Here is a 27353-nt window from a genome sequence, read left to right as displayed (position 1 = left end):
CGTAATCTTTGTAGGATATATCTTCCTCAAAATTTTCATTCTTCCAGTCTTCTTTCTGCTGGTCTTGCATTTCTTCAAAGGTCGGCTGCTTCCCTCTGTGTGGTGCCTCTATTCGTGAGGGAAAAGACGACATGGAAGGTTAGAAGCATGCTAGATAAGGGTTTTCTTTACCTGACACCAAGTCCACACTGTGACCATTTTGTTCACTGGAAATTTTATTGTCTGCCAACTTCTTGAGAGTTTCTTCTATGAGTTGCTAAGTATTGTTGATCTGTGCTTGATTTCTTGCAAGTTCTCTTAGTAGTGCCACAAGTTCAGCAGCTGTGGGTTCTGGTTTTGCAGCCATTCTATCCACGGAATGGGTTCTTCTTTTCCGGATATAAACTCTCATTCACTGTCCACAAGCTGGTAGGATCAAAGCTCTGATACCACTATAATGTTCTGTTACCCTTTTGTCACAACCCTACCGGGAGACCATCAACCTTTTACCAGAGACGTCAATCAATGTTGACCGTATGCTAGTACCTAATGACAAAATGCTATTGTACGGTGACTACAATGCAGTGAGGGGAGGCTATACGATATAATAACAGGTTTGTACGGTATGGTTGGATTGGTGTACGGAGAGGGAGGTCGATGTCGTTGGGTTGTATGGCCTTACGGTGAAACAGTGGGCCGTATGGTGACTTCGTGAGTTGGTTGTATGCTGAGTTGAAGGAAGGTTGAACGTAGATTGGAACTTTTGGTTGTACGGTGTGCCTAAAGTGGGGGATGCCTAGGCCATACGGTGTGCTTGAAGGGGAGATGCTTGGTCCATATGGTGTGCCTAAAGGGGAATGCCTAGGCCGTAGTGGTTATGGACGGAGTTGAAGGCAATGGAGTATGGGTAAGGGTGGTGTAACAAAGAGAGTTGAAATGCAGATAACAAAGAGATTGAATTACCCAGTTACACAACAGATAATTGATCAATTTAAACATAGCGACTTCTCCAATTCACAAAATGAAGGTGCTCTGATTTGCCAGATCCGAGCGAATTATCACAGGCGACAGAATAGGGTGAGGGTTGAATCCCACTAAAACCAGAAACAAGCCAAATAGGGAAGATCTTTCACTTCCGAAATGGCGAACAACAGAGAATCCCAATAGGAATTCATAGTACAAGAAGTATAATCAAATCACATACCTACGACTACCTACAAGCTGTGCCTAAATACCCGTTAGGAAAACTTTCCGAGTGTGTACAAAGATAGCCGATGCAACACTTACCTACGAGAGCAAAACTAAAATGGGTCCGAGATATCTTACATTAATTGGCCCATTAACAGAGATTTGATTAATAATCTATTTTATGACAGGGATATTACAGTGTGAAATAAAGTGGCTGGCCTGGAAGTTGGATGGGTTCTTAGGGTCATTGAGAGGAATTGTTAGTAAAGAAGAGTAGCTACTGATAATTGCACCTTCCTTGGAATACGTGCAACAAACCTATTCCCATAGGAGCAATGGTAGGGTACACCTGTTGGTTCAAATGGTGCCGAGCACTCTCAATAGTAACCTCTCCCACATCCAAGTATTGATAATAAACAATTGCTGAGGTACTTCTAAGCCATTCCCATAGCAATATCTAACTCGTATAGGAGAGGGTGCTTCATATATATAGATGTAATGCATGACATAGTCAACCTCTTAAGCGAGAAATGGTTGGTTGGCCCGTTTGGTTGGGGAGAATGCACAAAGTCTCCCACTCGACCGCACCAGCAGTGTTCATTGTCAGAAATTTAGTTGACAAAAAAAGAATTCAATTATATTCAATTAATATTATTTAGTAATAGATAGTTAAAACTTGTTCGGTGAAGGATGGATCTCAGCTGAGCCCATTACTAATAACCCTTTAGTCTGAGCTGAGATTGCTGCACATTGTTTTCTAGGCAGGTGCAATAAACTAATAGGCAATAATCTCAGGCGAAAGGAAAAAGGTGATCTCCAATATATATAGAATAGAGTGGGGAAGAAATGAAAGCAAGACCTAGACTAAAGAAACAATAGGCCTGAGCCGAGTGATCTGGTTGAGTCCGTTTCTATTCTAGGTTCCTGGGTTGGCGGTGTTCATGTGGCCCTCACTCCTTCTGTAGAGTTACAGAGTCATTCATTGCCCAAAGAAACTACAGGCCAGATCTTTACTAAACTATGACTAGTCATCATATTGGCGGCATGAACAATAGTAAGGGTAGGGGCTACCGAGGCCCCTACCCTACTGTTATAAGGGTAAGGGTAAGGGTAAGGGTGGGGACCTTTGCAGGCATCTCGATTCTCTACGTCTTTCTATAAGGGGGCCGTTAGTGGCTATTGCTTGGTTGAAGAGTACTATAGCTATTGATCATGTGGTAGAGCCAAGTGACTCAATTGGGCCAATTGTTGATCCACTTGCATGCCTCCAATGACTAAGGGGCTACTTGTTTGAGAAGAAACCTAGTCCTTTTGACAACTTTGTTTCATCCCTCTTGCTTCAGCTGTAGAGAAATTTTTGAAGTGCGAGGTACCATTACGGGCTCAATATATACCCAGTGCTCTAGCTGTACTATGTCCAGTAGAACTTGTCCCCAACTACATGATTAATAAACATCAATCAATTGATTAAAAAGGTAAGGGCTCAATTCAAGACTATAAAATCTTTTCCCTGGTGAGGTAGAGCCCTACCATTTCAGTTTTGATTAACGAGGAGTTGAACACTGCCTCTGCATGCATGCTTTCAGATCATAGAACATTGCCACGCACAATGAAGATACTGGGATTAAACTTGCCAATCAATTCTATTATTTCCAACTACAACAGCTCCCGTTGAAGCAATTGTAGCTGACACGGGGATCCTGACACTTCCCACCAGCCATGCCACCTAGATTCTTTATGTTCATTAGCTATAGTCTAGTGGTAGTTCTTGCTATATGGCTTCAGTTAATGTGGGGAGCAGAGCGACCCACCCCTTTCTACGGATATGCAATAGCACCTGTTTATCTATTGCTTCCCACCGGGCTATAGGCTGGGGCAAGTGGGACTCGTTAGGGGTGAACAGCGGCCCCGACTATATAGGGCAAATCAATGCCTTCATTTGCATGAATGTTTGATTGTTGAGGGTTTGAATCATAACTATGTTTTGATTGCTGAAGGTTTCTTATGGCCCCTTGTTTTTATGTTTTGATTGTTGAGGGTCTGATGGAACTTTAAATTTCTGCCTCCACTAGTGAAGATTGGAAGGGAATCATGATTGATGTCAAGGATTTATAAAGTAGCCCGTCATCATTGACCAAGTTTGAGATCTTTATTTTATATGTCCATATTGTGGAGAGTCTTTGCAAACTATTAGACTGAGGAGGCTTCTGCAATCAAGTATGCTATTTATTTTCAAAGACAAAGTTTGGCATGTTTTATGTCAGAGTGAGTGTCATTGCCATACAGCAGCAGCAGCATATTGATGAGTATTCAGGATTTTTACAACGGCTGAATCCCTGATGGTATACACAGAAGTTTATAGAGGCACCAAAAGGCCTGAAGAGAATTCCTGAATCAGAGCAAACAGTTAGATTCATCAAGAATGCTCTGAGGGTTTGCATCAGATAGCAATAACACATGCAGCAATCAATACTGTAAACCTTGGCTTAGTCATGTGAGGAAGGAGATTTTCTGAAGGCATATACTCAGTTTTAAATTAACAAGTCAACTAAACTGCAACCATGGAGATATATGGCAGTCTGTGTCTCTTGCAACCTATATTCGAACAGATTAAAATACCATCATTCCTAACGAGTTTCATTCTGTTCTTTGCATATTGTTATTCACATCAAAGCCCAAATTCATGTCATGATACTAAGAAATAAATGCATACAATGAAGACATTGTGAAATAGACAAAGTGACTCCATAAATAAATAACAACAGTAATAGTATATTTATTTGTATAGCGACCATCAAAACATTTATTAAAGACATGCAGCAGAGATGGAAACGAAAGCTGGGTGCTGGAAGATTGGTCAAGATGGTGACGATGGAGTTTTAATTATGCAGTGATATAAATTAAAACAATAAAGGTGTAAAGGCCAATGTTTTCTTTTTGTCCTGGAATGAAGAATATAAGATATAATGAATTCATGTCGGCCTATATACCAACCATGATAGTGGATGTGAATAATATTTAATGGAGAAAATTGCTGGTATGTGTTTGAGGCAAGAGTTGGAGTTTTACGGCAAATGAAAACAAATGAAACGATATTCAATTATAGACAACCAATGACAAAACAATGTATGTTTGGAAAAGATGACAGAGATAGTTAATCCCGATCAAACCTTAACGTAATGGCAAGTCAGATCCATATCATTTGAATGTTGAGGCGTTGTCAACGAGTTTCAAACCTTGGTTTTCCAGGAGATTTTGGTCTTTTGGCGTGACTCTTGTGTTGCCTTTCATCCATGACTATGGAAATTTTAGTGCCTGTCTTTCACAAAGCCACTGAAACAAAGAATATTTATTATTAACCATAATTTATAATTTAGTGAATATTTTGGTGCAGGTCTGAAGATTGCATAATGGGATGAACCGCTAGAAGGCTACCAATCATTGTCGAGAGGAGATTTTGATGATTATGCATTGAGGGATAGCTGGATAAAGAAAATACAGAATGGAGAACGCAAAGGTTTCATGATTGCCTTCAGTGCCAGTAAGCTTCAGATGGACACAAAGAACACGGATGATAGAGGATATGCGATTAAAGACAAGTGCCGCAGGTTTGTAATTAAGTGCATCTTCGATTATATGCAATCAAATTCACCTTTTAAAAGTATATAAGCACTGGCTGATAAAGGAAGATTTTGAAGGAGTAATTAATCGCTTGTTGCTACTATCATATTAAAAATCTAAACATTGGTTAGTTTTTATTATGAAGAGGTGCAAGGTTTGGTTGGATAACCAATGCCCTTTCACTCTCTATAAATATATAATGTAAAATTCAAAAAAGAGGAACATTCGACTGCTCTCATTAAAATTTGGCACTCTTTTTTAGCATTGATACCATTGAAGTTTTCTCCTTCTAAAGGACGAGTTGGAGATCTGAACTAAGCAAAAGAGATTTAGATTTTTGAGTATTAATTCCAGACATTGTATGGATCAAAGTGGTATTGAATAGAGAATTGGAAATTTGAGTGTCTTCAGTATCAATTTTTCGATTTTTCGACAATATATTCTGTAAGGCCTTTATTTTGTTTTAGAGTTGAAAGTATATATAACTCGTCCTTTGTGATTTTTTTGATTATTTGTTTATAATTTACTGTTTCGATAAGTACATTAAATTATTCATTGCTATTCAGATTTGATAAATACAAATAGTGCAAGATATAATCTTTTCCATTATTTGTATCTATTGTGTCCACATAAGGGTTATGTCAGCCGACTGGATGGTTCCGGCGGTGTTTTTGTAGCCGACGGATTGACTGTCGTTGGTGTTTTGTATTTTGTAGCCGACGGGTAAATAGTTTGTAGCGGATGTAATGTTCTGGCCGACGGAACCCTTCGGGAAGGTTCGGCGGTAGTATTTATATCCCGTCTGGGGTCATTGTAAATCATCAATCATCTACTATTGTGAATATTATGAAGCCTAATGTATGTTCTGGCATATGCGAATATTATTCTGCTATTATTGTTTGTATGCGTTGATTTCTTTACCAGTATGGTAAACATTTGGCGCCGTTGCCTTATGAATCTGGAAGGTGGGAAGAATGAAGATTAATGCCAAATCAGCTTAACAAGGATCGGAATAAGGCGAAGGGAAAAGATGGAATCCGTACTGCACAAGAACATTTAATTTTGGCACAACAGGTAGACCGTCGAAGGAGGTTCGAGAAGCTTGCCGACGGAAACAGGAGTGCGGAGGAATTGTTGGAGGAGACTCGACAGCGGGCGGAATTGGTGGAAGAAGCACGGGAGGAGTTCTTGAATTTGTGTTCGCCGAGGGAAGACAATTTAGACGAAAGAGCATCAACTCGCATGGCTCGCAGTGCCGAGGGAGTAGGAGCGTGGAGTGACCTCTTCGTCCGGGATAGACTTCCGCGGGAAACAACTTCAGAAGATCCCTCTTCTTCACCAAAGTTCGCAGTTGTCGACACCTCCGGTGTGGGAGAGCAGTCCACCGGTGTGGGAGTGCAGACCGCCGGTGTGGGAGTGCAGACCTCCAGTGTGACAGTACAAACCTCCAGTGTTGTGATGGCAGGACCCAAAGAAAAGCTGCCGAAGTTTGAGGGTGATGGTACAGCCGACCCCATCCGACATTGTAAGACATGTGAGACGATCTGGCGGGCAAACGGAATCACAAATGCCAACGAATGGGTCAGGCAATTTTCGGCAAACCTACGGGGTGTGGCGATTGATTGGTTTTCGGATACGGATCCACAAAAGCTGAATACCTGGGATAACATTAAAAAGGAGTTCCTGGCGGAATTTAAACTCTTGCGGGATGATAATGAAATCGTAGCAGAGATTTTCAATACCAAACAGGGGAAGCATGAAACTGTCCGCGTCTACGCTAGGAGATTAAAAGACTTAATAAACAAAATGGAAAGCAAGCCAGCGGACGGATTGCAGAAAAGATGGTTCGTGGACGGCCTACGATCGAAGTTGCGAAGGAAAATAAAAATTGTGCCATCGTCGTCATATGTGGACGCTTATAACAAAGCACTGGATCTTGAAAGTGAACAGAAGACAAAGAAGAAGAAAACTAGCTCCTCTGATTCTGATGACGACGAGCCTGCCAGAGATGATAGCAGTAATGACGAAGGTAGCAGCAAGAAGGTTTGTGCCCTACAGAAGGATATGGTTCGCATGATGGAGTTTAAAAACATGCAGAAGGAGCCAAAAGGCAGTGAACTGTGGTGCACGGAGTGTAAGATCAACGGTCATACTAAAGGATCGTGTCCAAAGAACCAATTTTGTGACATCTGTCAGATCATGGGCCATTCGACAAAGGACTATCCCTTTAACATGAAGACAAGAGGATCTCCGCAAGTGCTTCTTACATAGCAGGCTTCCCCGTCGGGCAGTAACGGAAATGCAAACATTGATGGTGCCACATTCAGAGGGTACAGGAATAATAACAGAGGGCAAAATAACAACAATGTGAATAATAACAATAATAATGGGAGCCGAAGTCGAACTCAGTATGATGCAAACGGACGGCCAATCGTTCAATGCCGAGCATGTAATTTGTGGGATCATTTTGCGCGGGATTGTACAACGGCAAACACACCGAAATTATTATGCAGATGGTGTGGACCTGGCGATCACGAAGATTCCAAGTGTCCAAAGGTTGGAGTAAACTTGATCATTGTTGGCACCGATGTAGAGGAGGTTCTGGCAATTACACGGAGGCAAGCGGAGGAAAAGAGAAAATTGGGGGAAGCGCAGGCGAAAATTGCAAAGGCATCGTCGGTGGGGACATCTCAGTTGAAGGACATCACCGACACGGCAAGGAACTTCGCAGAACAAAACATTGTACGACAGATCTTACAAACGGAGATACTGGTCAAGATAAGTGACCTCCTAACAATGCCCCAGTTACGGACGGCCATTCTGAATCATACATCGTTTTCGAAAGCAACGTAGGACACAGGAAGGGACAATAGGGAAGTGATGACAACAGACCCAATGTTGCTGGCACTCACCTCCGGACGACATTCGGCGGTTGTTGAGATGGGGATTTTGGAAAATGTTTTGACAGAGACAATTGTTGACGGAGGGTCTGGTGTAAATGTCTTACCGGAGGATACCTGGAAGAAGTTGGGAAAGCCAATGTTGTGGCCACCTGCATTTCAGTTGCTCACGACAGACCAACATGGAATCAAACCATTGGGAATCTTGAAAGCACAACCAGTAACAATTGGTACGCAACCATTTTTATTGAATTTTGTGGTCATTCCATTAAAAAGAAAAGGATATGATGCTATTCTGGGACGGGATTGGTTGGTCCAAGCAAAAGTAAAACATGATTGGAAACGAAATACCCTATCAATGGAGCGTGGAGGCAAAAGATTCACAATTGACTTGCATACACAAATGGTCGGTGAGGAGGCAACATCGTCAGATTCAGAAAGTGACGGCGAAAGTGACGACGAAGGAAAGAGGAGAATGGAACCAGATGAAGGAGTATTGAGAATTGACGGAGGATCAAATGATGACGACCTGGATTGGTGAATGGCCTGTTCCACTGGCAGATAGAAGACTACGAACTGTTTCTGAGTTGCAATATGTTAATGGTCGACGAACGTGACAAAACACAGAAAAATGAATGTCCGGAGGAATGCACGGAAGTGGAAGAAGGAAAAGCTGCCATGGCTGAAGCTAACGGGAAGAACATACAGTCTGAACACAGAAAAACGAAAGATCCCACTGTCCGGTACATGGTGAATGGACCGCGCGGAAAGAAAAAGTTACACCGCAGCATAAAATTAGTGGAAGGGCACCGACAGCAAGGAAATAATCCAGTTGCACGACGACCGCAGGCACAGTGGGTGACGGAGGTGGCACAGAACAGATGTAAGGCGTACGACGGTCAGAATGAAATCAAAGTGGAAAAGTTTAAGGCCAGATGGGTTGGACCATATAAGATTCGGAAGGTTGGCGACAATGGAGCGATCAGATTATCAACTTTGGACAGGCAGAAGGTACCTTCGGTAGTCAACGGATCCAAATTCAAAATATATGGTGCTAGGAAGACTTTGTCGTTGTTGCAGAAGGGGACTCCCTTGTCATGGCCGAATGGCGACGGTCAGAGGCAAATTTGAGGTGCTTTGTATATTTTTTGATAATTAAAAAAAAAAAAAAAAAAAATTGAAAAAAAGAAAAAAGAAAAAGAAGAAAAAGAAAAAGAAAAAGAAAAAATTGGAAAAAAAAAGAAAGAAGGGGCCCCACGGACTCTAAATTTTCTAACTCCTCCGCCAGACAAATAGTAAGAGTTTTTTTTTCCTGCCGGTCAATTCCTTCCTCCGGCCTATCCTGTTCGCGGAAGCAGTCCTCGGGGCTGTTAAAGACAAACAGTGAGAGTTTTCTTGCCGGCGTGGGGGAGGAGAAATTGGTGCTTTTCTGCAATTACGTGTCAAGTAAATTGGATTTCAAGAGATCTGTCGATATTTCAATCTGAAGAGAAAGCAGGAACAGGTCTTCCATTTTGTTGTGTCTCCGTTGAGAAGAGAAAATCGCCTCCATACATACCGCTAATGGATTCTGAGGCAGCCATTATAGTGACTTGATCTGCGAATTGGAGCATGCCGAGCAAAAAGTTTGTTACTGCCATTAAAGATGTTGCGGTGGAGAATATTTGCTTTCAGATTTCATTTGTAGGCATTCTTGAATAGCGAAATTTGGCGTGTTGTAGAGCCGGCATTGATGGACGTATTCCTTTTTGATATTTTTAGAGGCGTCTCTGTGGAGGATGCAAAAGCATAATCGGCAGTCTCGAGTCGTATTACTGGAGTTTGATCAGAATAGAAATTTGAATCGCATTGCTGAAGGAAGCTAAGGGGGAGCTACCTACGTGTAACCAGCAGGAGCTCAGAGTTTTGTGAGGAGTGGGAAAAATTACAGGAGTAAGATTCCTTCCGCGGGGTGGAAGTTGTTCTTGTAACGGGCGGAGGAAACTCACTTATAAAAAAAAAAAAAAAAAAAAAAAAAAGAAAAAACCGACGACAGATTCAAGTTGTTTAGAATGAGTAACAGACGATGCCAAATGGAAGGGGAAGTAGTAGTGGTTACCGGAAAGAGTGTAGAATTGGCAGAAAATGACAGAAATAGTCTGTTCCGTGCATTTTTGTGTGGGCTCCAGAGTGCTAATTTGGTCTTGGCGGCGAAGGCGCTGCCCCTCGACCCCGCTGGGGGCATTGCCCCTTGGACCCCCAGTCGTTGCGGATATCAGTCATGGGAGTCTGACCAGTTGAGAAGAGTTGAAGTTGCTGCAGGCATAGAGTGTTGTGTACCAAAGGCAGTGGGAGCAGGTGTTGGCTGTGAGGATGTCTTGGTGGATGCGTAGAGAGCTCGGGAGGAGCTAATCATCCAGTTGGAGGCAGTGCAGTGACACTTGGCTCAGGGTATTGAGGAATTGAAAACAAAGAAAGCAGCACAGGTGGCTATCAAGGTCAGCTTGAGGAGACAGTATTGTGTTAGCAGAGACTACAAATGCAACGGGATGAATGTAAAAGTGATGTGGCGGAAGCAGATTTTTCTTGTTGCAGTTAGTTCGATAATGTATTTTGTTTGTTAATTTGTCTCATATATTTTGTTAGTTGTCAGGAGACGACTTTTTTTTTGGGGGGGATGGTGTCAGCCGACGGGATGGTTCCGGCGGTGTTTTTGTAGCCGACGGATTGACTGTCGTTGGTGTTTTGTATTTTGTAGCCGACGGGTAAATAGTTTGTAGCGGATGTAATGTTGTGGCCGACGGAACCCTTCGGGAAGGTTCGGCAGTAGTATTTATATCCCGTCTGGGATCATTGTAAATCATCAATCATCTACTATTGCGAATATTATGAAGCCTAATGTATGTTCTGACATATGCGAATATTATTCTGCTATTATTGTTTGTATGCGTTGATTTCTTTACCAGTACGGTTAAAGCATGATAGACTAATTTGAATACGCGAAAGTGTAACAATTTGTGGCATCATAATAATTGAATTATCAACAAATATAATATCACCAATATCATAAAGTTGTATGTAAGAAATATATGTTTGACTCTATTACCCACTTAGAATTTGGCACTAATCATAAATTTGCTCATAAATTTTAAATCAAATGCTGGCATTTCTTTAGCTTCTTTCTTTAAGGATTTGATTTCATTTAATAATTCGTTTTTAAAATTTTTTTCCTTTCAGCAGCATATAATCTTAATAAGGTAATCAAAGTTTGAAGAATAATAGTTATTAATCGCAATCCAGAAAGTTTCCTTGAACACTTGCCAGTTGAGGAGTTTGTTTTTATGTTATAATCCACTGTAAATCATCTTGGACCCAAGTGTTTGCTATCCAGGATTTGGGTGAATAGGCCTTGGTTTGGCGGAGCCAAAAGCACAGAGGATTTGAATTGATTAGATTAATCCTGTCAAGTTGGCCAAAATCAGTTTGATACCCAACATCGAGTAGGCAAGGCTCGTAGGTCTCTAACTAGCGATTTTGATAACCAACAGATTGGCGACTCTGCTGGGGAAGTCACAAGTAAGCTTTGCATATTCCATCAGACCAGTCTAGAGTTTCATTTAAGCATAGCTTTGTGGTGAGTTCTTAGATTTCGTTTCTTTTAAGCATTCACCAAAATCACGAACGTATTAGTAAGCTTTCTTTTAATATTTTATTTGCTGTTTTATAATTTTTAGATTCTAACATTTAAATTTCTTATCAGCACTTGAGTAAACTTCATAAGGTTCTTCTTGAGATTTCTAATTGTGTTCAAAAGTCTTAAATTTTGCTTAATCTAAAGTTGTCTACATTTCATATAAATATTTGAAAGCAATTAAGACAAAAAGTTCTTTTGTTATTTTTCAGCAAATTGTTCTTAAGTTATTGGCATTAACTCTGCTGGATAAAGAACTTAGATTTTATTTCTTTTTTCTTTAGAGAAAGTGGCGACTCTATTTTGTTTTGATAATATATTTTGAGCATCATTTGTTTACTTTTAAAGTTTATGGGGGGTAGAAGATTAGTAAATCTCCGACCTAAGAGACTTGAACAATTAACTTTTGAGAAAAAGTCGAGAAATAAGAAAGGTAAAAATCAAAAGGCAAAAATGTTGTATACAAGATACATAAATTTTCAGGGAAGGACCGACAAACAACCCAAAATATGTGAATCAAGTCATAACAGTCCGGAAAAGGATGAAGAAAATTGTAATCTATTTTTTCACATTCCTAGGGTTGATGAAGAGCCAGAATGTGAGATAACTCGCATTGAGGATGATGAAGAACAAGAACAAATAATGCAATGGGATATGATAATAAAGAAGATGGCTGAAACAATAAACGGTAATAGTGCAATATTGGCTAAAACATTAAATATGCAGCCAGATAATATCCTTGCAAAGATAGGAATATCAAAGGACCTTGTGCCTCCCCGCCTAGAAAAGTTTGTAATGAAGAAAAGTCAGATAGGTGGAGGGAAGAAAAGTTTGATCAAAATGAAATGAATACACCACCAAAGTACAATCCGCCTCATAGAAAGAATCTGGAGGCACAGTTTGCTACTAGTTATGTCAATCCATTATATGAGAACAAAAGAGATAGAAATCAAAATAATAATTTTAACAAACATTTCTATAACAATCATCGAACATGGAACAATGGGCAACATAATAGAGGAATTCAACAAAATGGTGGAAACATTAGACAGCCCTATGGGTTGAATCAAAATAATAACAATGAAAACATCCACGGTCAAATGGTGCAAAATCAGGGCATTAGAAATCAAGTAATAAGGCAGCCTTTGGCAATTGAAAGATATAGACAACTTGATTTCAATGGGATTAGAGGATATCCAAATCCTATATCAAATGACTTAAGGAATGCTATTCCGAAATTTTCAGGAAAAGGAACAGAATTTGCTGAAAGACATGTAATTAATCTGAAAAGTGTAATTGAAGATTTTGAGGAAGATCATGAAAATGTATTCATGAAACTTTTTGTTCAATCATTAACTGAGGATGCTGTAGAATGGTATAGAAGTTTTCTGGATGGTTCCATTTCTGGATGGTGTGATTTTGCTGATCAATTTATTGAGCAATTTGGTGATCACAATGATACATCCTTTGCATCACATGAATTAACCAGCCCATGAATGATCCTTTGCTTGGATGGACCCGTCCATTATTCTAAACCCCATAGAATTGTAGGGGCAACTGGAATTAGATTGGGATCTTAAATAGGTGAACTAAAATGTTGAACTCGATAACATATTATTCGCTAATCTTACCTTACGTTATCTTACTGGACATGGATCCCCGTAGGGCATTAATGATTAAACCGGTGCAACCCTAATTGCTGCTAGCTGTCAATCCCCTTACCCTTAATATGAAACTGAATCCCCTACCATTTTAAGGCGATTGGCTCTTGTTTGATTGTTGAGGGTTTGAATTAAAACTATGTTTTGATTGCTAAAGGTTTCTTATGGCCCTTTTTTTTAATATTTTGATTGTTGAGGGTCCAAAATAGGGGGTAGGGGCATTTTTTGCAGCTAGAACCGAGCAAGGAGGATCGATCTAGTAAAAAAGGCATAGGTTTGAACAAGGGCAGACCTCGATTACTTAAGGAGGGGTATGGATGAGGCCGAGCACTTGAATCTCATTCTCCCACTGCCCCCCTAATGTATAGAGTGGCATTCCTATAACCATTATCAGGCGTGGGGCCCGGTACAACTATCTCCTCCAAACAACTAGAATAGGGTGGTTCTATTATTGCCAACCACGAAGTTTTCCGCTCCTAAACTAATTTGTATCCACCGGAAGCAGTTGTCGTGGTCCCCTAACTACTCTAGCCACCTATGCTCTTGCTTCTTAGCCATCTGAATAATCTGCTCACAAACACATAAAAGATAAAGTTCCAATATTTGTGTTGCTTACTACTCATATAGGGGAGCAACTATTCCGAGCCCCATCTACTATCGTGTTGCCAAAAAATCCTACTCAACATGCGATCATCTGGTCCAATGCCTACTTGCGCCACATATGGTCGGCTTTTCAATCTGGATATAGATCATATGCTGGGGAAACCTCTATGGCCTATGCCTTTGCTACGGATGCCCCATAGAATAGTAGTCATCCAAATAGTAGGGGTCGGTGCACCAGAAGGAAACTATCAACATGAGTAAAGGAGGAGCCCTACAGGCAATCATCAACATTAGCCTGGAGGTGCTGGTTGTAGGAGGGCATTGGTAGTGGTCTTGACGGCTATGCTTTGCCTTTGCTAAGTAAAATGCTACTGCTGAGTGGTAGTGGGGCCCCAAACAGACCTTCTATATTGTAGAGAGGAACAGAAACAAAATTTGTGCTAGAGATATATGCAACATGTAATGAAGAATGGAAAGTGAGATGACATGCGTATGCGGATGGAGAATGAGCTTACATGAAAGTGTGGATGACGGATGAGGTGAAATGTGTAATGATATAAGAAGTAGAATGACATGTATTTTGCTCATGAAGTGTAAGTGCATATATATGGAAAGATGGAAATGCAATGCAACTTGAGGCGAAGTGAAATTTACAGTCGTCTTTGTGGAAAGGTGAAGTTAAAGTACATGGGAAAACATGCACATGACATTTTTGACCTTTTATAAAGTGTTTTTAAGTCAAAAACTGGTTTTAGAGATGCAATTACATGTAAGACTTTTCATGCAATCATGTTGTGTGATTGGATGCGGAAAGTGAAATGAGTAGAAATAAAAATGGAAAATGAGATTACATGTACATGTGAATGATGGATGAAATATATGTAATTGCATTTGATGAATGAGGTGTGAAGTGTTGTGGTATGAAAAGATGAAATTGGAATGTGATGATGCTTTTGCATGAAATGGAAGATGAAGTGAAGTGAAACATGACCAAGTTCTTGGGAATGAACTTGCAACTTCTCCAAAATGAAGAAACCGAAAAGCAAACACACAAAACACAAAAAAATCTTCAAAAGAAAAACGTACCTTTGGCAAAAGACTCAAGCATGTCAACAAGCAAGCCACTTCAACATGCAATTTCGAATTTGGAGTTTGGAAAAAAACCAAAAACATGAAAATGAACCATTTCATCATTTTTTAAGGAAAAATACACTTTCCATGGGAACAAAATCAACAAGTGTAAAGCATCAAGCTAAAACATGCACAAAATAAGCAAGATTAACACAAATTAATTAGCAAGAAGGAAAATGTCCACTAACATGATGATTGTGTGCCAAAAATGGAGGAAGAAGCTCCAATGTCGAAAAATTCTCAAACAAACTTGGATCTTTTCAAACTTTGCAAGAGGAATTCAAATGAACACTCAAAGAGGCGTCTTTCATGCCCAATATGGAAAACGTGCCCTAAAGATCCTCCCAACTCCAATGTTTTTATTCAATGCAAGATAATAGGACGTTTTTCACCAAAACTGTGATTCCAAACTACCAACAAATGAGACGTTTTTGTCATTGAGAAGGAAAAACATGATTTCCAACAGCAAAGACATAGATTACAACTCATAAACACCCCATCAAAATGCAAACGATGAGCTAAAATGACAAAATTTGGGCATTTTCTGCCAAAACGTGCCCTTGAATGGAGTCATAAAAGATGTTTTTTGCATGAGATTTCAACGTTTAATGCTTGGAAACACTTAGAAAAACCAAAACGCCCCTTATGGAATGAATTTCATGACATGGTATGGAGAGATTTGAAAATTCCAAGCAAAAACGTGTTCTTGGAGGCCACATGCATGGAGTTTTGCTTCAAAACTTCAAAAACGGGTTTATGAAGGGAAAATGCATGTGATTGAGAGCAAAATGCACCTTTTTGTTTCAAAACTTCTAAAACATGTAATGGGCTCTCCCAAGGCAAAAACACCCCTTTTAGGTGCATATGCATGTAACACATGTAGGTCAACTTTTTGATGTCATTGCACATTTAAGTCGAGTTTACATGCAGTTGCATCAAACAAGTCCACTTTTTGGATGTCATTGCACATTTAAGTGATTTTACATGCAATTGCATAAAAATGGTCCACTTTTAAGATGTCATTGCACATATAAGTGATTTTTTAAGCACATGTCAATTTAATTTTGATAAAATATTACTTAAGTGAGACAAATTATATTTACATTATCATATTAACAGTATAATGTGTAAATATCATTTAATAAGTAATATTTACTAGAGCATTTGATTTAAATATGAAAAATTAAATTGAACTATATAGTTAATATAGTTATTTAAGTGAAAAATCAAAGGCAACTCAACTTAAAAACATAACATAAAGTGCACTATAGTTACTTTAAGTGGAAATTTAAATGATAAAGTAACTTAAAAACATAACATAAAGTGAATTTAAGTTATATTTTTCAAAAAGTGAATGTCAAATTAAAAATATAACATGATATGTTTAATTCGTGCAGTTGCATCAAAAAGGTCCACTTTTTGGGCACTAAATTGGTTATATCTTTTGATTGCCAACTAGGATTGAGCCCTAAGATAGATCAAATCGAAGGGGAAACTGAAAGCAATGACTTTAGCAAACCCAAATGACTAAAATCCAAGAAACACACTCAAAAACGAAAGAAAAGACGATGAAGGCCTCAAAAATCAAGCAGAGGCTCGACAAATAGAAAAAGTAAAAGACTTGACGAAAGCCTTCAGTAAAAGAATTTGCTACGTGAATTGGAGTTGATTGATTGATCAACTTTAACCAATTGAATAACAAATTCAACTTAGAGAAATGTGAAACTAGTTTGAAAAAGTTTCGTACTGGTGACAAAATGCAGGACAACAATATCATTCGTCATTTCACCAAACATAGTGATATTTTCTTCTAATATTTTAACCATTTTGCCTGAGTTCTAAATTCTTCTGTATAAGGAAGATTTGTTCTTACATTTTCCTCAGAAGGTTGGATACTATTATGCCAATTGATGACTATTTTCTTTAATAATTGTGTATAATTTTTGAATCCGTTCTTCGATATTGGAGGGGGAGAATCCAACCTTACACATAATTTCCTTCATGTCAAATTTATTTAGATCATCTTGAAAGGCTTTGGCCTGACTAGGATTAATTAGGGACATCCATTAGAGATTCTTCTAGAGCAGTATTGCTAGTAGTTACCAAATGATTAGTGTTAGGTTCCATTTCTTTCTCTAAATCTATATGTTGGGGAGAACCACCTTGTGGAGCAATCAAAGAATAGGGATTCGATTCTATAGAAGAAAACTGGATAGTTGCCTCTTGCAAGTGGGAGATAGGGACAAAAGGACCGCTCTGAAATGGAGGCGCTAATGACGTATGAAAACCCAAAGCATTGAAAGGATAATGGGTTGATAAAAAGGGTTCAGGTTTCTCTACTTGCATCTCCATACCTTCAACTATCTCACATTCCTCTATGTTGTCATTTAGGATGATGGTTTGGTTTTGGGATATTGAGAAAACTGTGTTGCATCTCCTCTATGTTGCATTCCATACCTTCAACTATCTCACCTTCCTCTATGTTGCAAAGTCGATGTAAATTTTAATCTCCCCCCAATTTAAAATTCACCATTCTAAAAAATGGAGGTAAACCTCGCCTTAAATGAAATTTTTTATTTATTATTTTTTTTGCATTTTCGTCACTTTCTGCTAATTTTTTTTTAATGAAAATGTTAATTTTTGTGTTGTTTGTATCATTGAAATTTGAGCATGTTTCACAATCTCCCAATTAATTTTATGATTTCAAAGCATTTCATTAAACTTGAGGAGAGGTAGGGTGATTTTGTGGTTGAGAATGCTTATTAATCTTGGAGTGGAAACCACTAGCCACTTGGGCAAAACCAAGAAGACCATTAACAAGTGAAAACTAGTACCCACTTAGGCAAAACCTCTATGCATGAAGTGGAAACCACTCATGACTTAAGCAAGATTTGTACAATTTCTTGATGGAAATCAAGGGCGACTTAAGCAAGGTGCAACCAACGTGCAGTGGGAATCAAGAGTGACTTAGGCAAGGTGCAACCAAAGTGCAGTTGAAATCAAGGATTATATAGGTGAGTGCATCTAGTGCACATACAAATTGAAGTGGAAATAGATATGGGCTTAGTTAAGTCACTTATTTTTGGCTAAATTTTAATTTTAATTTCTCATTTTTCACACTTTGCCAAATTTTACCAGTTTTTTTTTCATTTTTTTGAGACTTGGCCAAATTTTGCTAAATTTTTTGTTTTTTGCACTTGCCAAATTTTTTAGTAAGTCTAGTTTTGGAAGGCTTGCAAAATTTTCAAGTTGTTGCCAAAATCGCTCTACCATCTAAGCTTAGAACAAAAAGAGGGGGTCCCTATTTGTATTGGGGAGGTGGTGTGAAAACCTCACAACACATATCTCGTTTAGTACAATTTCATCAGCCCTATTCCATGTACATTTGCATGTTCAGACCAAAGAATGCATATAAACTCACTCTGTTTGCCCAAGTGATGTACAGGATGGCAGAGAATCCTACTTTTCTAAGATCTGTTCCAGCTCTGTGAATATGACACAGGTAGAGATTTTGTTCTTCCTATAAAGACTAGTGCTGAGGTTTCCATCTCAGACTAGGCACACCCTAAGCAGGGATAAACAAACTCAATTCTGTGACGCCTTCAAATGGAATCACCTCCATTTATAGAAATTAGCAAAATAGGTTGGCCCTTTAAGGCGGCCTCATTCATCACACTATTACTTATTAAATATCATATTCATCAGAGTCAGCGTTAGGTCAGATTGGTCCAACTGACTTATTCAATTATTTAATAGTTAACATTTATAAATAATTTTATTTATTATTTTTATAAAATTTGCTGGCCTACCCAGTCAAATAAATTGGGGACATTACACTAAGTGGCTATCATCCTTTATGCTCTTTTAATGTTTTCCACTGGATTACATTCCCATAACTTGGTATCTCAGGGAGATGCCTCCCCTAAGGAAGGAGGATAGGGGTGTTGCAGATGCCGAAACATGCTTTGATGAATATCTGTGTGCCCCTTTGGGTACCTCAACACGAAGCTAAGAATATCATAGAAAAAAAATAATGAAAGATGAAATTTGACTTCAAGCTTCCAATAAAATAAAGAAATTTTGTCTTACACTTCCAATGCAAATATCATATTTAGTTTTAAGGTTTGTAGCATTAAATGTTTCGTAGTTTATAAATTATAATATAATTTCTCTCAGTACTGCCATCCTTGTTTTTCTAGGATTTGGGATTAGTTGCAACCATCCTAAATCTTGTCCTTACTTTTTGAAATCTCACCAAAGGTGACTCAGTGAAATATAGGTTTATTGATATCTTAAATGTTTGTAAACTTGTCAGATATGGAAATGGTGTAAATTTTCTCAGATATTTATATATGATGATAAAGGTCAGGTGAGGGAAATCTGTTACAAACTCACATGGGACTTATCACCAATTAGATTATTTGATTTTTCTGGTTTCTTAACAAAGATTGATTAGGTGTTTTTAGGCTTCTGTATTTATTGTTTTATGGCCAGACAAAAATACATATAACTATTTCCATTGTAAAGATAAGTTATGAGTTCTGCAAATGAAAGTACCAAGGAATTTGAACTTGTGAAGAATGTGATATTTATGGAAATGCTTGAAAAAAATGTGACAGGTGAATGAGTTTGGTAGATCACTTACAATACATGTAAATATATTAATGTTTGGGACAGTCCAATTAATTTGTTATTTGTTGGCTTTTGTAGGTTCTGAAAAAATATTATCCTGAAGTCTTGGAATCAAATCCATCAGTTGGTAGACTAGGGAAAACTCGAAGACGCAAAAGAAGAAAAGATGCCTTTATACAGGAACCATTAGCAGAAAATGTTAACATGTCCTCTAAACTTGTCGACAACAAAGTACCATGCCTTAGAACAGGATGGGGTGAAGGGTCCAGATCCGAAAAGGGTTTTGCTCCAGTGATTAGCAATGAGTTGATGGTCAAACATGCTGATAAGTCAGCAGAGTTGGTGTCATCTTTTGAGGCTTTGAAAATTGAAACGCCAAAGGAAAATGCTTGTGAAAAAGACAAGGCTATAGTGAATGATATTGACGAGCCCTCACATAGAACTTCCACAGCTTCCTCAGCCCATCTTAGGTGTAATATGAAGTGTGGAAAGATTTCAGATTTGAACAAAGTTAAGAAATCAATTATGTTCAAAGATTACAGTACTTGCGCACTGGAAAGACTTGGTCTTCCACCTCTTCCCGCTGAAGACATTCTCAACATATGGAGGGACTGGGAAGATAATTTGGTATTTTTCTTTTCCCATTCTATCCCTTTACTAAATCTTATGTGAATTCTGACCTTGAACTGCATTTTGTTACTTCTCGTCACCTTATATTGTTTCCTTTAACATGTGAGATCCTTTGCACCCCAATAATTTTTTCAAACCAAGAATGAGAGGTCTTTCAAATGGAAGCAATTCAATACTAAAAACTCAAAATATGTGGAAACTGTGTCTTCAAGCGCTGAACTTCATCAAGACAATTTGCATTAGGACATCCTCGTGGTTGTAAAAATTTTCGTTAGTAGGATTCATACAATATCAGCAGCTACAGATTTGACCATTTTCTTCAAATATGATCAGTGTTAAATCTTGAGGTTGTCATGCAACTCCTAGCTGTTCTTGGTGGTTTTGAGTTAAGCATTAGGAATGATTAAGTTTAAAATCATTGGGTAGGCAGTCTTCTATAAATTTAATGTAAATTCACAAGGAAAAACAACATTCCTTGCTTTACTGGTTTCAAGTTTCAACATGTTTAAGTGAATGCAGTTGTGTCTGTGGTTATCATACCTGTCCTTAAAGATTCATTATAATGCCATCTACACTTGGAAACAGACTTGAGCTGAAGTTGGTGCATTATCAGTATTACCTTTCCTACGTAATTTTGCTAGGGGTTTTCTCATGGTCTCTACCCTTGCAATAAAAGAAAGTGAACCAGTATTACACATATTGGTCCTTCATTACCATAAATTCTCAACAGCTTTGGAGGTGGTGTATTTTCTTTATTTTTTCGTTTCTGCTAGAGATAAAGGGAAATATCAAACTGTCTTCCTTGGGGGATTGCTCTTGTTTTAAATCAACTTCCTCATATACCTTAAGGTTAAACTTCTTTCGTTAAGGAAAAGTTCACCCCAAAGCTCTCTGGGTCACACATTGCCATTTCTTTAAACATTTTAACAGATTCATCTTTTAAACTAATAGAGGAGTAAAAATTTATTCAAGCACAAAAGAGATAGAAAAGTGAAACAGAACAAGCAAAATTCCCATCAGAGAGAGAATTACATAACCCTGTCGGTACCCACTACTGATCAAACATATGAGACATATCAGGAGGCAATTGCGTCTTATCCACTATATTCTAATCCTGCATTTGATCCAAAGCCTTTTCAGGCAAACAATTTGCAATACCATTCCACTCCCTAGGAATGTGTGAAGGTAACAGATCCGGAGGATCTGCACAATTGGAGAATCCATCTGATAAACAAAGCTAACTGTGAACTAACAGCCCCAAACTCTTGCTTAGTAAACAAAGTCCACATGAGAGTCAGACTCACAAATAATCCTGCTCCAGCTAAGATCCAAATACAGCCCAACAACATACAGAATGGCAAGAGCCTCCATTAAATTATGAGTATGAAAGCCCTTATAAACAAGAAAAGTAAACTGAACATCACCAGAACTGTCCCGACCAACTCCACCAATGCTAACATGCCTAGAACTCCCTTAGATGAGCCATCAATATTATTTTGAAAACTTCATGAGGAACGGGTGTCCAATGCCACTCTCGATTGATCTATCGCAAAGGATGTCTACATCTACTACTCCTACCCTACCCTAACCAACAAACACCGAAGCACCTTCTCGAAGTGGAAATAAGACAATTGCAAATAATGTCTCCAGGGTCCGGAACTCTATTCATATCACACTTTACCAGAACAATCTCACAAAGAGAATGAGTAATTTTCCACCACAATTGTACAACACCCATCCTTGCATCTAGAAAAATCCTCCGATTCCTCTCCAACCAAGTATGCCAAATGAGAAAAATGGATCAAGAGCCCAAGCAACCTGAAGAAAAAAAGTTTTAGTAGGGGTTTTACCCCAATGAGCCCAAACCTGGGACAAAAAGGAGACATGCCAGAAAGTTTGACCCCAAACACCCTAACAAAAGTGTTGTCTTTTGATTTTGGAGATCCTTTCCAGATCTTCTTCACTTTCTCTTGTTGCTGATTAGTTCCAACCTCGATTATGTGCTTTGGTGGTAATAATAAGACTTACTTTAATCCTTTCTTTTCTGTAATGTTCCCGTTATAAAATAAATCATTAATCAAACTATTGTTAATAGGCTGATTGATTTAATATATCTTGGACCCATTTTTTGTTTTGTTTCCGTAGTTTGCGTTGCCATTAGCTATCTTTGTACACCCTCGGAAATTTTCCCCAACGGGTATTTAAGCACGGCTTGTAGGTAGTCATTAGGTATGCAATTGGGATTATTTCTTTGTACTGCGAATTCCTGTTGGAGTTCTCTGTCGTTCGCCATTTCGGAAGTGAAAAACCTTCCCTATTTGGTTTGTCCGGTTTCGGTGGGATTCAATCTTCACCCTATTCCGTTGCCTGTAACACTTCACTCGGATTTGGCAAGTCGGAGCACCATCTTTTGGCAATTATTAATTGAAGGTTGTTTGTGTCGAATCTCTATTATTGTTTGGTATTGTTTGATGAATTCGGAATTAATAGTTTAAAGTGCAGATCTAAAATCATTCTTTTCCATACCTCCTCTGTTTCTCACAACACTCTGCGCAACTACTATTACTCGTTGTATAGTCTCCAAGCTAAGACGTACCTCCTCCCAACCAACCGTACGGCCTCCATATACCCAACCGTACAACCTCCATATGCTCACCGTACAGACCCCATAGTTCCTACTGTACGGCTACTCTACTAATCATTCTCACTTCACCGTATAGCCCCCTTATACCACCGTATGGCCAAACTACTATCAGTACATCATCTCTCCCATCGTACGACACTTTTGGTGTCCCATAACATACCATACAACCTGCACCGTATGGCCTCCAGCCTTGTCCCTACACTCCGTTTGACATCCATACAAGCATTCTAGCAGAAAAATATTGATTTTTAGGGGAGTTGTATGTACAGGGCATTACATTTTCTAGATTAGGGGATATATTCTCCTAATCTACCTCTATTTTCTTTACTGCATAACCTAAGGGCTGAAGAATTTAAGAAACAATATCATGATGTAGCAAATATTCATTTTGAGTAGACTATTTTCTCTTCAAATGGTTTCTTCATACATTTTCTACAGTACCTGTAGGAGACAAAGGTCATGCCATCAATTTTTTCTAACCAAAAGAGCAAGTGTATATATAAACATATATATATATTTTGGGAATCATTTGCAATAAATAATTGCATTTTAGCATTATGTGTAATGTTTTGTTCATGCCTAACTGAGAGTTAACTCAACTTCACAACCAAATATGCTTGAATGTGTTCATATGATGCCTAATGTTGACCATATGGTTGGTGGAGGTGGTTGCATTGTATAGTAAGGGTGGACATAGTTGGGCTGTACGACGAGGGTAAGGGGTGTGTGCCTTATAGTGTATGTAATGTGCATGCATGTGTATGGTAAGGAAGGGTGTAATGGGTATGATGATGGAAAGTGGGATGAGGGCATATAGGTGAAACAAGGTGTGACTGTACAAAGTCAATAGCGTATGGTGGGGATATTTTGATGACGTATGGAGTTGTTGTACAATGATGGTAGATATAGTTGACGGAGGAAGGAATTAGAATTTGTGTACGGCGTGGAGGTATTATAGAGTATGTCGTACAGTGATTATGGCAAGGCCAATGAAGGGAAGGATGCTGGGAAATGGTGTTGGGGTGTAGGGTGTCGATGGAAGCTATCGTTCACTATGGTAAGGGAGGTGGTATGGCGACATGTGATTATCAATATGATTTAATCGAACTCCTTATATAAATGAGGTTTGCCAATGATGCACAAAATACACACCGAAGTATAGAAAGATTAAATGGAAGATTCTAGTTGCAAACAATGATAGCACTCTGACTTGCCAAATCTGAGCTCAAAAATCAATGCAGAATAGGGTAGGGATGACACCCACCGAAACTGCAGAAGCCAATTAGGGAAGGTCTCACTCTCAAAGTGGCAAACAATATTCAACTCCAACAAGAATGTGCAGTACAATAAAATAATCTAAATCGCATTACAAAAACAACTCAACCTGACGGATTTATATACCCCATCAAGGGAGAAACTAAGTGGCAACACAAGATACGATAGACACCTACGGAAATAATTAAAATAGAAATGGGTCTTAGATATACTAAATCAATCAGTCTCAAACACATTTTCAATATCTTATTTATTTTATGATGGGAACATTACAATTCTCTTGTCCCAAAATTTGCTTGCCCTCAAGCAAATGCAATGTTGGATGTTGTAGAACTTGATCCCCCTTCTAGGTGGCATTTAGTGGAAAATGGTTCTAGCGTACCAAGTATTCCTTGATGGTGCAGTTCCTTACGTTCCTTTCTTGTACGTCAAGGATTTTGATAGAGTCCAATACAAATTTCTCGTCTTCATTGAGAGGTGGCAAGTCAGCAGATAGAGTGATGTTTTTTCTCACTGCTTTCTTCAGGAAGGATACATGAAAGACATTGTGGTTGTGGCTTCCCTTTGACAGCTCCAGTTCATAAACAACTTCACCTATACGGTTAGTTACATAGTTTGGACCATAGAAGTGTGGCCTTACTTTTACTTTTTCTGATTATGTGCCCTTTGCAAGTTTTCCTTCAAAAACCTTAGAATGTCTTGTCCTTCTTGTAGCCAGTCCTTTGCACTAGGTGCACAACTCTCACCCAAAACCATGTCCACAAATGAAAGGGACTCATATCTGTAGAGTTCTTTGAAAGATGCCATCCCAATCGACATGTTATATGTTGTGTTGTATTAGTATTTCCCTAGGTGCAGCCATTTGACCCCTACTCGTTGCTATGTTGAAACATAGTTTCGAAGGTACCCTTCCAAACACTTGTTCACGATTTCCATTTGCCCATTGGTCTAGGGGTGGTAGTTGGTACTTGGTGACAACTTTGTACCTGCCAATCGAAATAGTTTTGTCCAGAAGGTGTTGAGAAAATCACTATCCTTGTCCTAACTATGTTTCAGGGCAAATCATGGAGGCAGAAAACCTCCTCGATAAATAAGTTCTTCACTTTCGTGGCTTGGAACTCGGTGGGAATGGTGAAGAAGTTTGCATGCTTTGTCAACCTGTCAACTAGCACGAAAATGCAGTCCCTTCTATTTACCTTTAGGAGTTTGGTGATGAAGTCCATGGAAATGCTATCCCACTTCCTATTCGGTATTGGCAAGGGTTGTAACAATCCAGCAGGTAATATGTGTTCTAATTTTTTTATGGCACGTTGCACTTTTTCTCACATATTGCAAGACATCATCCTTAAGTCCTTTCCACGAGAATCTCTCCCCGATTTGTATGTAGGTTTTCAGGAATTCCAAGTGTTTGGCCAATGTTGAGGTATGCATTTCCTTCAAGATTTTTTGTTCCAATCTGGATTCAGGTACCAAGTATATCTAGTCCTTCTAGTAGATGATGTCATCAACTACCTTGTAGTGGTCATCTTAAATGTTTACATCCATTAGCTTACACGCTCAAATGTTTTTGGAGTATTCCACCGATAAGTATGCCTTCCAATTAGCTAAAAGTTGGGCTAATGAACAGATGGTTGGTTTTCTTGACAAAGCATCTACCACAACATTATTCTATGCTTTCCCATATCCAATATCGAAATCCAAGGCTTGTATCTTACTTACCCATTTTTGTTGTCTCTTATTTAGATCTTTCTATTACAGGAAGTATCTCAAAATGTTGTAATCGATATGGACAACAAACTTGGCACCCTCCAAATATTGGTGAAACTTGGTTAGGGTGTGCAAGATGGCTAGTATTTCCTTATCATAGATGGAGTATAATCCTTCTCCTTGAGTGAGTTTTGGACTCTTGAATGCTATCAAGTGTCGATCCTAAATCAATACGACACTAATGACTCCCTTGGAGGCATCGCACTCCAAGATGAAGGGTTGAGTAAAGTCTGGTAATACAAGAATCATATTAGTACTCATTGCCTTCTTCAATTTATCGAGGATGAGTTGTGCCCTTTTATTCCATTGAAAAGAACCTTTTCTTATTAGATTCGTTAAAGGTAAAATGAGTTGAGAAGTATTTCACAAAACTCCTGTAGAAACTTGCTCTTCCCATGTTTTTTTGTAAATAAGAATGTCATAGAAAATACCAGTAGGAACTTACACAACTATTTGTTGAAAGTGCAATTTATGTAGGACTGAAATGTAGCTGGTGCATTTGTTAACCCAAATGGCATGACCAAGAACTCATAATGTCCATAGTGACACTGGAAGGCCGTTTTCTCAACATCTTTCTCCCACATTTAGATCTAATGATATACAAAATGAAGATCTATTTTAGAAAAATAAACTGCATTGTGCAACTCATCAAGTAGTTCATTAATCCTGGGAATAGGGTATCTATTTTTTACTGTCTTATTGTTCAACGCACAGTAGTGCACACTTATGCATAATGTCTTCTTTTTCACTAGCACCACTGATGATGTGTAATGTTCCCAATTTTAAATAATTTGGGGCCCAAGTTATTAATGTTTGTATTGGTGGGTTCCGATTGATTTAGTATATCTCGGACCCATTTTTAATTAATTGTTCCGTAGGTGTTGACCGTCGGCTATCTTTGTACACCCTTGGGATGTTTATCTGAAGGGTATTTAAGCACGACATGTAGATTGTAGTTAGTATGCTTTTGGATTATTTTCTATGTACTACAAATTCCTGTTGGAGTTCTCTATTATTTGCCATTTCGGAAGTGAAAGACCTTCCCTATTTGGCTTGTCTCGATTTCGCCCATCGACAGTAACTTCTTGACAAACCACGACTTGCAAGCTGTTCCTTGTCACAAAAAACTACACGGACTAATCCCGTACGGCCTCGGCTGAAGCTATTGTACGGCCTTCTTGGCCTTGTCTACTATACGGCCTCCCATTGTTTGTATGGTCATACCCCAACATACCGTACGACCAATAAGATACCGTACGGCCTTTCCATCCTGCACATTGACACCGTACAACACACAACCTGAGGCAGGGGAAAGACTACCCGAGGCACGGAGAACTACCTGAGGCATTGGAAAGACTACTCGAGGCATGGAGGAGAACTATCTAAGGCACTGGAAAGACTACTTGAGGCACGGAGGAGAACTACCTAAGGCATTGGAAAGACTACCCGAGGCACGGAGGAGAACTACCTGAGGCACTGGAAAGACTACCCAAGGCATGGAGGAAAACTACTTGAAGCACTGGAAAGACTACCCGAGGCACGAAGGAGAACTACCTGAGGCACTGGAAAGACTACCTGAAGCACGGAGGGAGAACTACCTGAAGCATTTGCTACTGGGAGCACACGACAATGCTACCTAAGTAATTGCCTAC

General features: G+C 38.9%; 1 protein-coding gene across 2 annotated transcripts in view; it reads left to right on the top strand.

The window, feature by feature from the left end:
* The window catches only part of LOC149539255 (S-adenosyl-L-methionine-dependent methyltransferases superfamily protein), a 227794-nt gene that overhangs the window by 161651 nt on the left and 38790 nt on the right, over positions 1 to 27353 (top strand). For both annotated transcript variants that reach the window (XM_089800580.1, XM_089800581.1), the window contains one exon: positions 19464 to 20012. In XM_089800580.1, the coding sequence (XP_089656706.1) occupies positions 19464 to 20012 (549 nt within the window). The remainder of the gene's footprint in view (positions 1 to 19463; positions 20013 to 27353) is intronic.

Source organism: Cupressus sempervirens, chromosome 9, assembly GCF_028749045.1.
Source record: "Cupressus sempervirens isolate cs-2001-9-10 chromosome 9, ASM2874904v1, whole genome shotgun sequence".
Taxonomy (NCBI): domain Eukaryota; kingdom Viridiplantae; phylum Streptophyta; class Pinopsida; order Cupressales; family Cupressaceae; genus Cupressus; species Cupressus sempervirens.
Note: the sequence above shows the minus strand (reverse complement) of the source record. Positions and strands in the feature narration are given on the sequence as shown.